This window comes from Mytilus galloprovincialis, chromosome 3 (genome assembly GCF_965363235.1).
Source record: "Mytilus galloprovincialis chromosome 3, xbMytGall1.hap1.1, whole genome shotgun sequence".
Lineage (NCBI taxonomy): Eukaryota > Metazoa > Mollusca > Bivalvia > Mytilida > Mytilidae > Mytilus > Mytilus galloprovincialis.
The window spans coordinates 5,003,759-5,016,451 of record NC_134840.1 but is presented as its reverse complement, the minus strand read 5'-3'; the positions used below and the strand labels follow the sequence as shown (position 1 = coordinate 5,016,451).

The 12,693-nt window shown below is 34.2% G+C and overlaps 1 protein-coding gene across 1 annotated transcript; it reads right to left on the bottom strand.

The window, feature by feature from the left end:
* Positions 1-1,864: 1,864 nt before the first annotated feature.
* LOC143067006 (calmodulin-alpha-like) lies at positions 1,865-7,749 on the bottom strand. The gene is made up of 5 exons (XM_076239931.1): positions 7,641-7,749; positions 6,481-6,511; positions 5,800-5,943; positions 5,174-5,416; positions 1,865-2,049 (listed from the first exon to the last, which is right to left on the bottom strand). The coding sequence occupies exons 1-5, from the start codon at positions 7,641-7,643 to the stop codon at positions 2,024-2,026; spliced, it is 447 nt and encodes a 148-aa protein (XP_076096046.1). The 5' UTR covers positions 7,644-7,749; the 3' UTR covers positions 1,865-2,023.
* Positions 7,750-12,693: the final 4,944 nt, after the last annotated feature.

The following is a 12,693-nucleotide window of genomic DNA, read 5'->3' as shown; positions in this document are numbered from 1 at the left end:
TCCAATAGCTCTTTGCATCCATGACAGCTGTTTTTTTTCGGGACAATCATATAATTTTTAATGTAAACTTTGTTGTACATGTACGAACGTACATGACTATTAGAACGCACCTACGCATGTGAGATTTCCGCGGGGTTTTGGTGAATGTAAACAGATACGAGGACCGAGAATACTGAACACAAACAGAGAAAACGTTATTTAAATGGTAAATCACTTATTTAAATATTATCGGAATATTGTAATATAACCAGACTTAGTAAAGAATTTCATGTAGTTACATTCAGATGGAGATTTAATTAAAGAGGTCCTGCATCATTAAGTCATTGTGCTTCTGAAGGTTATCGAAATGATACTTTTAAACATATATACTCAACGTCGGATATCTTTTTTAAAGATAGTTCTTGTTTTCCATATCAACAATAACTCTTGTATGCACAATGGGAGAATATTAAAAGGGGCAATCAAAAACAATAAATCGAATTAAAACAGACAATATCATAACTGAAAAATACAACGTCAAAAAGACAAACAATAGATCATAATCAATACACTGAAAACCAGGATTGACCAAAACGTACCCATGAAATATCAGGGTTTGCTTAGGTGCACCGAAACGGTAAGTCATATTAGTGACAACTGTTTCTAATGATACTCGCAAATTCAGTGTGAAGCAGAGGCAGCATTGTGAATGTGACAAGAGTAACATATCTATGAAGATCATCTGGGACACAGTTACTTCAAAATTTTGAACCAAATCATGATGACGTCTACAAAACGGTTGAGGGACATCCTGCCTTTTTTTTTTTAACAAGTTTCTCATCCTGCCTTTTTTTACTCAAAACTCCTGTCCTGCCTATTTTTTTCAAATTTCATCCTAGCCCCCCCCCCCCCCCCCCGCCCCATAAAAATCAAATGGTCGCTCCCTAACTTCATCAGAAAATATTCAGGTGGTAAGTAATACAACAGATCATCTTACGATGATGTTTCTCTGGGGTTGTGTTACCTAATATGTGCATGTCACGAAAGCTTTTTAATTAGCACATGTTTATTTTTAAATGTACAGTGATAAGTACAGATCTGAGAGTATTATGTGTTATTTTCATTTACAAAGGAAATGCAATACCAAATACCAGTGTATTTGTCCAAACATTAACAACTTGTGAAAGATGTAATACTCGAAACTTACAGGATTAGCGTTAATAGTATATTTACATTTATTGGCATGAAATATTGACAGCAATCTATTTAGAATAGTTATCCGAGGTTCAGTTATATGTATAGATGACATATTGTAATTAGCCTTTGGCAAGACCGATGTGTATTAAAAAAGACTGTCATTCAGAAACATTGCTATTGATCTCTCTGGTTTTATTTCCCTTAGAATGTATTCGGATTTAAGAAGGTTTGATTAGAAGCGCAATGCAGATGACAAATATATTTTTACGTTGTGAAGATAAGTAATATTAACTTGGACTGCTTAGCTGTACTGTCAAGGTATCATACATTGTGCTAGTTTACACTTTACCCTTGTTGACATGGCCGTCATATAATAACAACCAAGTGTCTGCATTGAACAATCAAGTTTAGCCTATGAAAATACGCAGAAACCTTACGATAATGTATTTCATTATCAATTAGAAGTAATGGTATAACCTACATTTTACGTGCATATATCGCCATGTGCAAAAAAAGTAAAATTACATCACTAATTGACCAAACATTAGATAAAATTCTTGCGGTTGGCTTTTATCTAAATCGAAATACTGTAGTTATACCAAAAACAAATATTGATAAGCCACCATCCAATTCTTTGGTTCTGCAATAAGTTTTGCCTGCCCTTTGAAGTTGTATAAGTATAACAGGAGACAGCTTCTAATTTATTATATATGTGAATGATGATAGACTACATGCCATGTACATTTGAAAACAAATACATTGGATAAAACGTTGGACAGATGTTTGTCAGATAGTATTAGCACTATGTTGTTATACAAAAGAGTGTCATCTTTGTCTTCTGAATTTACTATTTCAACATCAGGGCAACAAACTCTGGAATATAAAAATAGATTTTCTATTATTAAACTGTACAAAGGTCCCTTGTAACGGCTTGCATGTAGTGTAAAGTAGCAACAATAAGAAATAACAAAAAGTGTAATATATACGTTTATTTGATCTGACAAACAGTGAAGTTATTTAAACGACACCGTTGAGTGCTACTGCAATGTATTATAGGTTATAAATTATTCAGTTATATGTAGGATATTCCATTATGAAGGATAATTCATCAATGGTGATAATCCCAAGTTTTGCAAAATAGACCAAGTGGAAGTGAAAAAATGTGAACAACACAAATAAAAAAACATATACGGTGAGTTCCCATTATATCCAGATACAACCACGGCCGACACTCGGCTAACCGAGAGTTTGGTCGGTTAATCTATATTGAGTATGCGGCTATATCGGCGGTTGGTCTGTTAATCGGGTTGGTTATACGTCTGTTAAGAGTAAAACTCACAATTTAATGTTAAACTCTGTGAAATATACAGATTTTTGCCATGTTATGAGAACCACATCAAAAAAAGAAAAGCGTCTGACAAAATGATATCTATCATAGAACATTTTCCACCAGTAAAAAAAATGCATAGCCTGCGCAGTTTTAAGTAAAACGAAAAGGCGTCTCGCAAGTATGTGGTTTTTATGCTTATACGCATAGCAATATTTTGGATAAAAGGCTAAAAAACATTTTTATATATGATTTAAAGGACACAAAATAGTACTTTGGTTCTAAAAAAATAATTGTCATTGATAAATATTTCATAATTGTTATATAAGTTGAGTAATACCACATTTTATTGAATATTAGGGGAATACAGTCTGTTAGTGGGTTGGACAATTTAAATCGTGTCAGTTAAGAGTTATTTAGCCACGACAATAGTCCTACTACCTTTAGTTTATATTTTCACATTGAAAAAAATGAGATGTACTTGTGACGAAAAAATTACAATACGGTGCAACAGTATCCTTATAGAAAGAGAACTTTCATTTTAATTTTATTTCTTTGCATTTCATTGAAGGGTGTGTCACTTCAATACAGCGTTATATGGACTGATTGGCCGCTCGAATTCGCACGAATTTACTATTTACGCCAAGTTATCAATCAGCCTTATTTTTTGTTGTCTGTTCAAAGTCTGTAACATCTATGAATCTGTCATGTGTTGCAATGCAGCTGGTTAAATTCCATGCGTTTTCTTTGAAATACTAAGGCTTTTTCTACCTCAGGAATAGATTACCTTATGCCGGCGTCACACATTGGCGTATAGACCGGCGTGCACCAAACGTACAGAAAAAATTGACAAAGTCGGTATACGTTAGTTGCATGCCATAGGAACGCTTAGCAATCGTTCAAAGCGCGTTGCATAAGTTTGTAGTACGTCGAAATACGAAGGTAAAATTGAGAAAGGAAATAGGGAATGTGTCAAAGCGACAACAACTTGACCATAGAGCAGGACAAGGCCATCAATGGGTCTTCAATGAAACTCCCGCACCCGTAGGCGTCCTTCAGCTGGCCCCTTAAAAATATGTATACTAGATCATACAAGACTAACAAAGGCCAGAAGCTCCTGACTTGGGACAGGCGCAAAATTGCGGCGGGGATAAACATGTTTATGAGATATCAACCCTCCCCCTATTCCTCTAGCTAATGAAGGAAAGTAAATACGCTTGATGAACGCTACAATATCAGGAAATTTGTATGCAGCATAAAAAACATACAACATACGCCAACATACGTTTCTAGTACGCCCAATACACGCTTAAAGCTCGTTTTTCACACGTTACAAATATGATTGACAGGTTAAATGCATCCAAAATTACTAGAGTATTGGCAGCGTAAATGATTTTGAACACGCCAGTGCTATACGCTGATGTGTGACGCCGGTATTAGTTGTGTTTCCTCAATGCTTTTCAACTTCGTATTTTATTTGGCCTTTTAAACATTTTTTTCGTCACTGATGAGTTTTTCGTAGACGAAACGCGTGTCTGGCGTAAATATAAAATTTCATTCCCGGTATCTATGAGGAGTTTATTTCCGGTATGTATTGTCTTTTGAAATTAGTATTACTTTGATATTACACTTTTTGAAACCATTTCTATCAATTTTCAGATTCCATTGTCTAAACTTATGTTTCATTGTTCATGTATATTGTTTCCATATATTCTAGCCACTAATCTTGAGTCTATCCCTTTATTCAGATAACACCCCATATAGCAATTAAATTATGCTTGTAATGTCATTCATAACTCTTAACAGACCAATTAACAGACCGAGTTTTATACATCCGACCCATTAACAGACCACATTTTTATCAAAAATTGATTTATGTCACCAAAATACAGTTTTTCGTGTAGATTTTTCACATATTGATGTTAATATGGTAAACAAACATAATGCCCTTCTTTTTTCGATGTTCAAAATATTGCATGCAAGTAAACTCAACCAACTTGTCATTTTTGTGTACATTTTGTGTGTGTAAAATGTGTATAAATTTACTGATGAGTAACTCGCCTTTTCATTTTATAGATCGTTTATTGAAGCTAGAAAAAAAATAATTACACCACTGGATTCAGTACTCCAAATCGTTTTGTCAGACATGAATAGTTTTTATGATATAAATATAACTAAAAAGTTATACAATGAAACATACTGACCTTGCAATGATTTTCTCGATAACACCTGATTAACAGACTTTAGCCAACCCGATTAACAGACCAACCGCCGATATAGCCGCATACTCAATATAGATTAACCGACCAAACTCTCGGTTAGCCGAGTGTCGGCCGTGACAACGGTACTGCTGTTTGTGAACATTGAATTGTTAATATCTAAGGAAAAATTTTATATTTATCATATGATTTTTTTTTAAAAGTTAAGACTATTTTCTAACTGGATTTAAAAAAGAATATCGTTGATTCAGTAAACTATCATTACTCTCAACTAGAAAAGAGGCACATGCGATGGGTTTACATGAGACAAGAATTATTACCAGTTGTTGTGTTTTGTATGATCTTTTATCTTCCCATATTCGGTGTTAAATATAACCCCTGTTTTTTTAATTAGATATAAATAGTATATATGCAACTTATTACTGTGCTTCGCTGAAATTTTGTTCTTTACCTTGATAGTTTATCATTCCGTCTCCATCGAGATCTGCCTCGTGTAACATATCATCGACTTCTAGATCTGTCAATTTTTCACCAATTGCTGTCATGATGTGACGAAGCTCTGCTCCGCTGATAAAGCCATTGCCTTCTTTGTCAAATAATCGAAAAGCCTCTTTTATCTCCTCCTCAGCGTCACCATCTTTCATTTTCTTTGCCATAAGCGTAAGGAATTCTGGGAAGTCAACCTGGCCATTCCCTAGGCGAAATCATATGACGATGATATACATTTTTTAGACAATTTAACTTGTGAAATTCAGGGATAGTACAGACGACTCTTTAAACTAATAGAAGTAAATCATTGGTATTTTAGCATCATTGGATCAATTCTTACAAAGGTCAGAACCCCCCCCCCCCCCATTTTAATGTTTTAATTTAAATAAGTAATTGTTCTAGAAGGCAACAACAAACTTTGTTTACAAATATAATGGTACATGCTTAGGCGTCTTCAGAAACCCCAAATTTACCATACTCTGGAATCGGTTATGCCAAGGAAAAATATCTCAAAGTGATTATTGAAAATAATGTAAATAATAACAAAACATGCAATAGTTGATTATTCATAATTATCAAATGCCTTACCATCAGCATCAATTTCGTTAATCATGTCTGCTAGATCTGCTTCGGTTGGGTTCATGCCCAGTGATCTCATTGCTGTTCCCAATTCTTTAGATGTAATTGTTCCACTTCCATCTGTATCAAATAAACTGAAAGCCTCTTTAAATTCTGAAAAATTATAAACAAGATAAAATGCAAAACTGCTAAACAGAAGAAAAAAAAACAAGGAAGAAAAATCTTGTCTTAAACAGTGGAAAGAATGTACCAATGTTCCAAAAAGAGATCTAAATCGTTTTTAAAAAAGGGATAAAAGATACCAACGAAAGTTGAAACATTCAAACTCAACAGTCGAAAATGAACGACAACGCCATGGCTAAACATTAAAAAAGACAACCAACAGTACACAAAACACAACATACTAAACTAAAGACTGAGCATCACTAACCCCATCAATTACTGGGGGTGATTTCATGTGCTGTTGAAGGGTAACCAGAACCTTCTCCACATGTGGCACCCGTTTAAGAGTTGAGTAGATAACGTCCAAAAGAATTTGAGAAAGTGTATATATACAGCGCTTTTCTGGATTTGATTTCATCGGTTCGCTAACAATATCATTTCCAATAAGCCAGGATTTATACAAATCCTTGCTATCAGACTCAATACTAGTGGTAGTGATCAGATTGACAATAGTTGAAACACCATTACCGTGTATCTGTTCTTCTGTCAGTTGATCTGCCTGGAAGGAAAGAACAGTAACATATAACTTTTTCTATTAGATTAAGCTGTTTGTTTATAACTCTAAATGTTCAATTTTCTTTTGTGTGAATTTTTACGCACTTTTTTTTAATTTCAGGGTGGTTGTTTCTTAAGTACCCACAAATATGATACTAAAAAGAATAATCAAGAAAAATCATATACTCAAACGGAAATGAATTCAAAAGGACAATGGCCGAACATCAAGAAGGTTTTTTTAACGCTGAATACCAAACCATTTTCTCTTCACATTTATGACAAAATGTGTAACCGTTTCTTAAAGTTACTCGAATTAAAATAGAGAATACAAGATTTTAAAATGCCGATCCTATTTATTGTTTTAAAATCTTGTGATCATTGTACATATGAACCGTAAACCAGGGTCAACTTTAATAAAGATGATAATTAGGATTATCTTATGCAAATGTAAAAGGATATTTAATCATCTGTATTTAGGCATTTAATTGAAATGAATAATTGTTAGTTTAGTTAGTTGCTCATAGTATTTGACCGATCGCATATCGATTTTAGATCAATGGGTTAAATTTGTCATTTGAGAAAAAAACGGAACGAGGGTTTCATCACTGAAGCCCGAACTTCTCTTAATTTAAAGTATACATATTAATTATGATACTGAATGCTCCAAAGTATATTTGTTTACCTTGAGCGATAGCGCACACAACACCCATCATTATTTCCACGACAACTAAATACAAATCTTAAATGATAACTATTGTGTTACATCAATGCCCTAACTAATTTGATTGTATGCACTAATTTTAAATCGGACTTTTAACCTTTACAAACGTGTATTATAATTTAGTCCAAAAAGGTCCTATTAACATTATAAACATTGACATTTGTCAACTTGACTATATATGTTTACGAATACAATAAAAGATATTATTGACATAAACCAAAATCACAATAGAACAGTTTGATAAATCAAGATATTGCTACAATCATACAAAAACGAATGAAAAAATTTGACTGGAGATACAGTGCTTCAATTATATCAGAAAAACGATTTCACTGTAACTACAATGTGTACTTTTGGAATCCTTTAAGTTTACTCGCGTTTACTATTCAAAGATCTTAAGAAGTTTACTTACCATGTCTGTATAAATAGTATATGTATGGCAATTAACCTCTTGTTAAAGATTTAAACCATTTTAAATCAATTCTATCTTTTAACTGGTGATATAATGTGACGAAGATATTGTTTTATGGTTTCATGTTTGTTTTGTGTTTTACTTCTTGTGAACACGACACTCCTCCATGGACTTCTTATAGCGACCTATTGTGTACAGGTTTTTTTTCTCTAGATAAGCGACAATTAAAGAACTGTTACTAGAAACGGTATAATAATAAGAGGCAAATTAATAGAAATATACCTTAATAGACACATATAGTATTATATCTCTGAATAAGCCAAGCATATTTAGGCCTAAAATAAGTAAAATAACAAAAAATACTGAACTCCGAGGGAAATTCCAAACGGAAAGTCCTAAATCAAATGGCAAAATCAAAAGGTCAAATCTCATCAAACGAACTGTCATATTCCTTACTTTGTATAGACATTTTATTATCTTATATAAGAACTGGCGGATTAAACCTTGGTTAATAGGTAGCTAAACCTCTTACTTGTTTGACAGTTGCATGAAATTCCATTACATTGACAACGATGTGTGAACAAAACTGAGGCACAATAGATGAAAATGTTAAAAATAGAGGTACAACAGTCAACATTGTAATATAATCTTATATCACTTTAAAACATACAACTATGTCAACAAATCAACAAAAATGCATACAGATAAAGCACATAAGCAAAAAACCAAAGATAAGAATACAAATATTTACCATGGCACAATGACAGAATGTGTCACTACCGAGCCATGTCTAATGTTTATCATCAACAATAGACCAATCATTCAAAGTGATGATTTACAAAGACAGATACAAGAACACTACAACACGTTATTAAGATCAATGTCAATACCCGGCCCCTTCCACTCTGTGTTGACTACAACACGTTATTAAGATGACAAACAATGTCAATACCCGGCCCCTTCCACTCTGTGTTGACTACAACACGTTATTAAGATGATAAACAATGTCAATACCCGGCCCCTTCCACTCTGTGTTCACTACAACACGTTATTAAGATGACAAACAATGTCAATACCCGACCCCTTCCACTCTTTGTTGACTACAACACGTTATTAAGATGACAAACAATGTCAATACCCGGCCCCTTCCACTCTGTGTTGACTACAACACGTTATTAAGATGACAAACAATGTCAATACCCGACCCCTTCCACTCTTTGTTGACTACAACACGTTATTAAGATGACAAACAATGTCAATACCAGGCCCCTTCCACTCTGTGTTGACTACAACACGTTATTAAGATGACAAACAATGTCAATACCCGGCCCCTTCCACTCTGTGTTGACTACAACACGTTATTAAGATGATAAACAATGTCAATACCCGGCCCCTTCCACTCTGTGTTGACTACAACACGTTATTAAGATGACAAACAATGTCAATACCCGACCCCTTCCACTCTTTGTTGACTACAACACGTTATTAAGATGACAAACAATGTCAATACCCGGCCCCTTCCACTCTGTGTTGACTACAACACGTTATTAAGATGACAAACAATGTCAATACCCGGCCCCTTCCACTCTGAGTTGACTACAACACGTCATTAAGATGACAAACAATGTCAATACCCGGCCCCTTCCACTCTGTGTTGACTACAACACGTTATTAAGATGACAAACAATGTCAATACCCGGCCCCTTCCACTCTGTGTTCACTACAACACGTTATTAAGATGACAAACAATGTCAATACCCGACCCCTTCCACTCTGTGTTGACTACAACACGTTATTAAGATGATAAACAATGTCAATACCCGGGCCCTTCCACTCTGTGTTGACTACAACACGTTATTAAGATGATAAACAATGTCAATACCCGGCCCCTTCCACTCTGTGTTGACTACAACACGTTATTAAGATGACAAACAATGTCAATACCCGACCCCTTCCACTCTGTGTTGACTACAACACGTTATTAAGATGATAAACAATGTCAATACCCGGGCCCTTCCACTCTGTGTTGACTACAACACGTTATTAAGATGATAAACAATGCCAATACCCGGCCCCTTCCACTCTGTGTTGACTACAACACGTTATTAAGATGATAAACAATGTCAATACCCGACCCCTTCCACTCTGTGTTGACTACAACACGTTATTAAGATGATAAACAATGTCAATACCCGACCCCTTCCACTCTGTGTTGACTACAACACGTTATTAAGATGATAAACAATGTCAATACCCGGCCCCTTCCACTCTGTGTTCACTACAACACGTTATTAAGATGATAAACAATGTCAATACCCGGCCCCTTCCACTCTGTGTTGTATTTGTATCCATCTGATGAGTTAAGCTTTTTCAACTGATAATTATAGTTCGTTCTTATGTTGTACTGTTACACGACAGTCCTAGATTGGAGGGAGGGTTGGGATCCCGCTTACATGTGTAACCCTCCACACTCTTTATGTATGTGTCCCAAGTCAGGGGCCTGAAGTTAGTGGTTGTCGTTTGTTTGTGGGTTTCTTGTTTATTTTTCGTTCATTTTTTGTATATGAATTAGGCTGTTAGTTTTCTCGTTTGAATTGTTTTACATTGTCATTTCGGGGCCTTTTATAACCGACTATGTGGTATGGGCTTTGCTCATTTTTGAAAGCCGTACGGTGACCTATAGTTAATTTATGTGTCATTTTGTACCTTGTGGAAAGTTGTTTCATTGGCAATCATACCACATCTTCTTTCTAGGGGAAGTTGGTATATTGCTACTAAGGTGGGGGAGGGGAAATGATTATTTCAAAATTAAAATCGTCTCGTTTGTCATAGATTCTGGAACTGAGATGACCGGTTATGTCACAATCGAGGTTTAAGTCTAAAAATGAGGTAGAGGAAGCTGTGTATGTTGTTTATTTAATTTTAGTTCTGGAGATTATTAATGGAACCCAATAAGAAAAGTTTGGATTGTAAATAGAAAGAACATCATCAAAATATCTGAATGTGAAATTAAATGATTTGGCATCTTGGATCTTCTTGTTTTTTACAAGTGCCTGAAGGAACTCCGACTCATATGAAGATAATGAAAGGTCAGCAAAGAGAGGGGAACAATATTCCGTATGGTATCACAGAATAATAAATTTGTAGCATCTGCTACCAGTTTTAAGTTATTTCTTTTAATTAATTGTTCAATTTCACATGGTGAATTGTGGTGTACAGGGTTGAAAAATCAAAAGTTGATAGAAGTAATTTAAGAGAAAGATCGATATTTAAAATCATCAACAAGTTCCTTAAAGTGTTTTAGAATCCACATATGGATTGTTGAAGACCCTTTTTCACTGTGGACAGATATTTATTTAATTTTATGCACAATTCTTTCATCAAACATGTAGGCGAGTCGGCAATGTACTGTTGTTTTTACGGAATTTGTGAAGCTTATGTGTCGAATACAAACAAGGTTGGTGCTCTGTTCAATGTAATGTTCATGGAAGCTATTAAGGACTTATAATTCGCCATAATCTTATCCTTGTCAAACGATCATATGTCTTTGTATGTGAGATTACCTGCGTGGTCATTTATTCCTTCTTCTTTTTCAACACACTCGTAGTAGTACGATTTACATACAAAGACAATATTAATTGAAGCTTTGTCCGCAAGAATAACAACATCCTTATCACGAAGAGACGATAAACATTTCATAGCATGTTTGTCTCTGAAAATGGACTTTGGTCGAACAGTTTTTAACTTATGAATGCGACGTTTCATCAGAGACAAAGCATATTAGTTACCAGATTTTCAATTCAAACAATAATGCAAAAAACGTCAAAAAGCATATCGAAGCATCAAAGCAAAAACAAAATCTCGTTAAGAAATAGAAAATATATTAATTTCCTTCCGAATTATATAAATACAGTCTTATAATAAGAAGAAAGACAACTGTTGGAATTTTAAGTTTGGAAAAATAAGAAAATATCTGTACTAATTATAAAAAAAAGAAGATATGGTATGATTGCCAATGAGACAACTCTCCTCAAGAGACCAAAATGACACAGAAATTAATAATTATAGGTCAAAGTACGGCCTTCAACAACGAGCAAAGATCATATCGCATAGTCAGCTATAAAAAGCCCCGAAATGACAATGTAAAACAATTCAAACGATAAAAACTAACACAGGGATTCATAATACAAATCGAACAATTATGAAACGATTAAGATGTAAGAAATACTTCTCGTGGTAAGAAAGTAATTAAATTTCAAATAGAGTCGGCACATATATACAATCAACAATAAACTCATCATAGATACCAGAATAAATATTTTATACGCCAGATGAGCGTTTCGACTGCAAACGACTCATCAGTGGGCTCGAATATAAAAAAGTTAAAAGTCAATAAATAAGAGCTTAAGAAAGCATAAACACAGAACATCACATTTAAACAAGGTTCCAAAAAGAGACAGGTACATCCAAATGTATACAAATGATAGAAAATATAACTTTATGTAAGATTAGCAAACCTTTTAAGCTTCAGATTAAATTGGGAAAAAAAACCGGTCAGAAATAGAAATTTCCTAAAGTTTAAAATGTCAAAACATGATGGAAACATAATTGTTGGAACACAATATTAAATCAACTACACGAAATATGCAGCCCTTCATTTGGAACTGCTACGATTGTTACAACAAGTCATGCTATATATTTGTGGGAGATCAGTATTCCAATTGGCCAATTCTTGTCGCATTGCGGCAGTTAGTTCCTAATCTGTTAAAGGTAGATGCATAGTTAATTAATCTGATTACTCACATTCATCTTAAACAATAACCCATGTTGTATAAATAGACATATGATTAAATATACAAAGCGTATTCTTTTTACAACACAAAAATATGAAAAACCAACGTCTTTAGAAATTGTATGTGAAAGAATGTCGAACAAAAATATTAAAAAAGAAATCCCGTATTCGAAAATATGTTCCGGTTTGATACAACAATACCATCTTTGAAATACAAGCGTAACAGCTCTTTGGTATTGAGTAACACATTACATTTATATT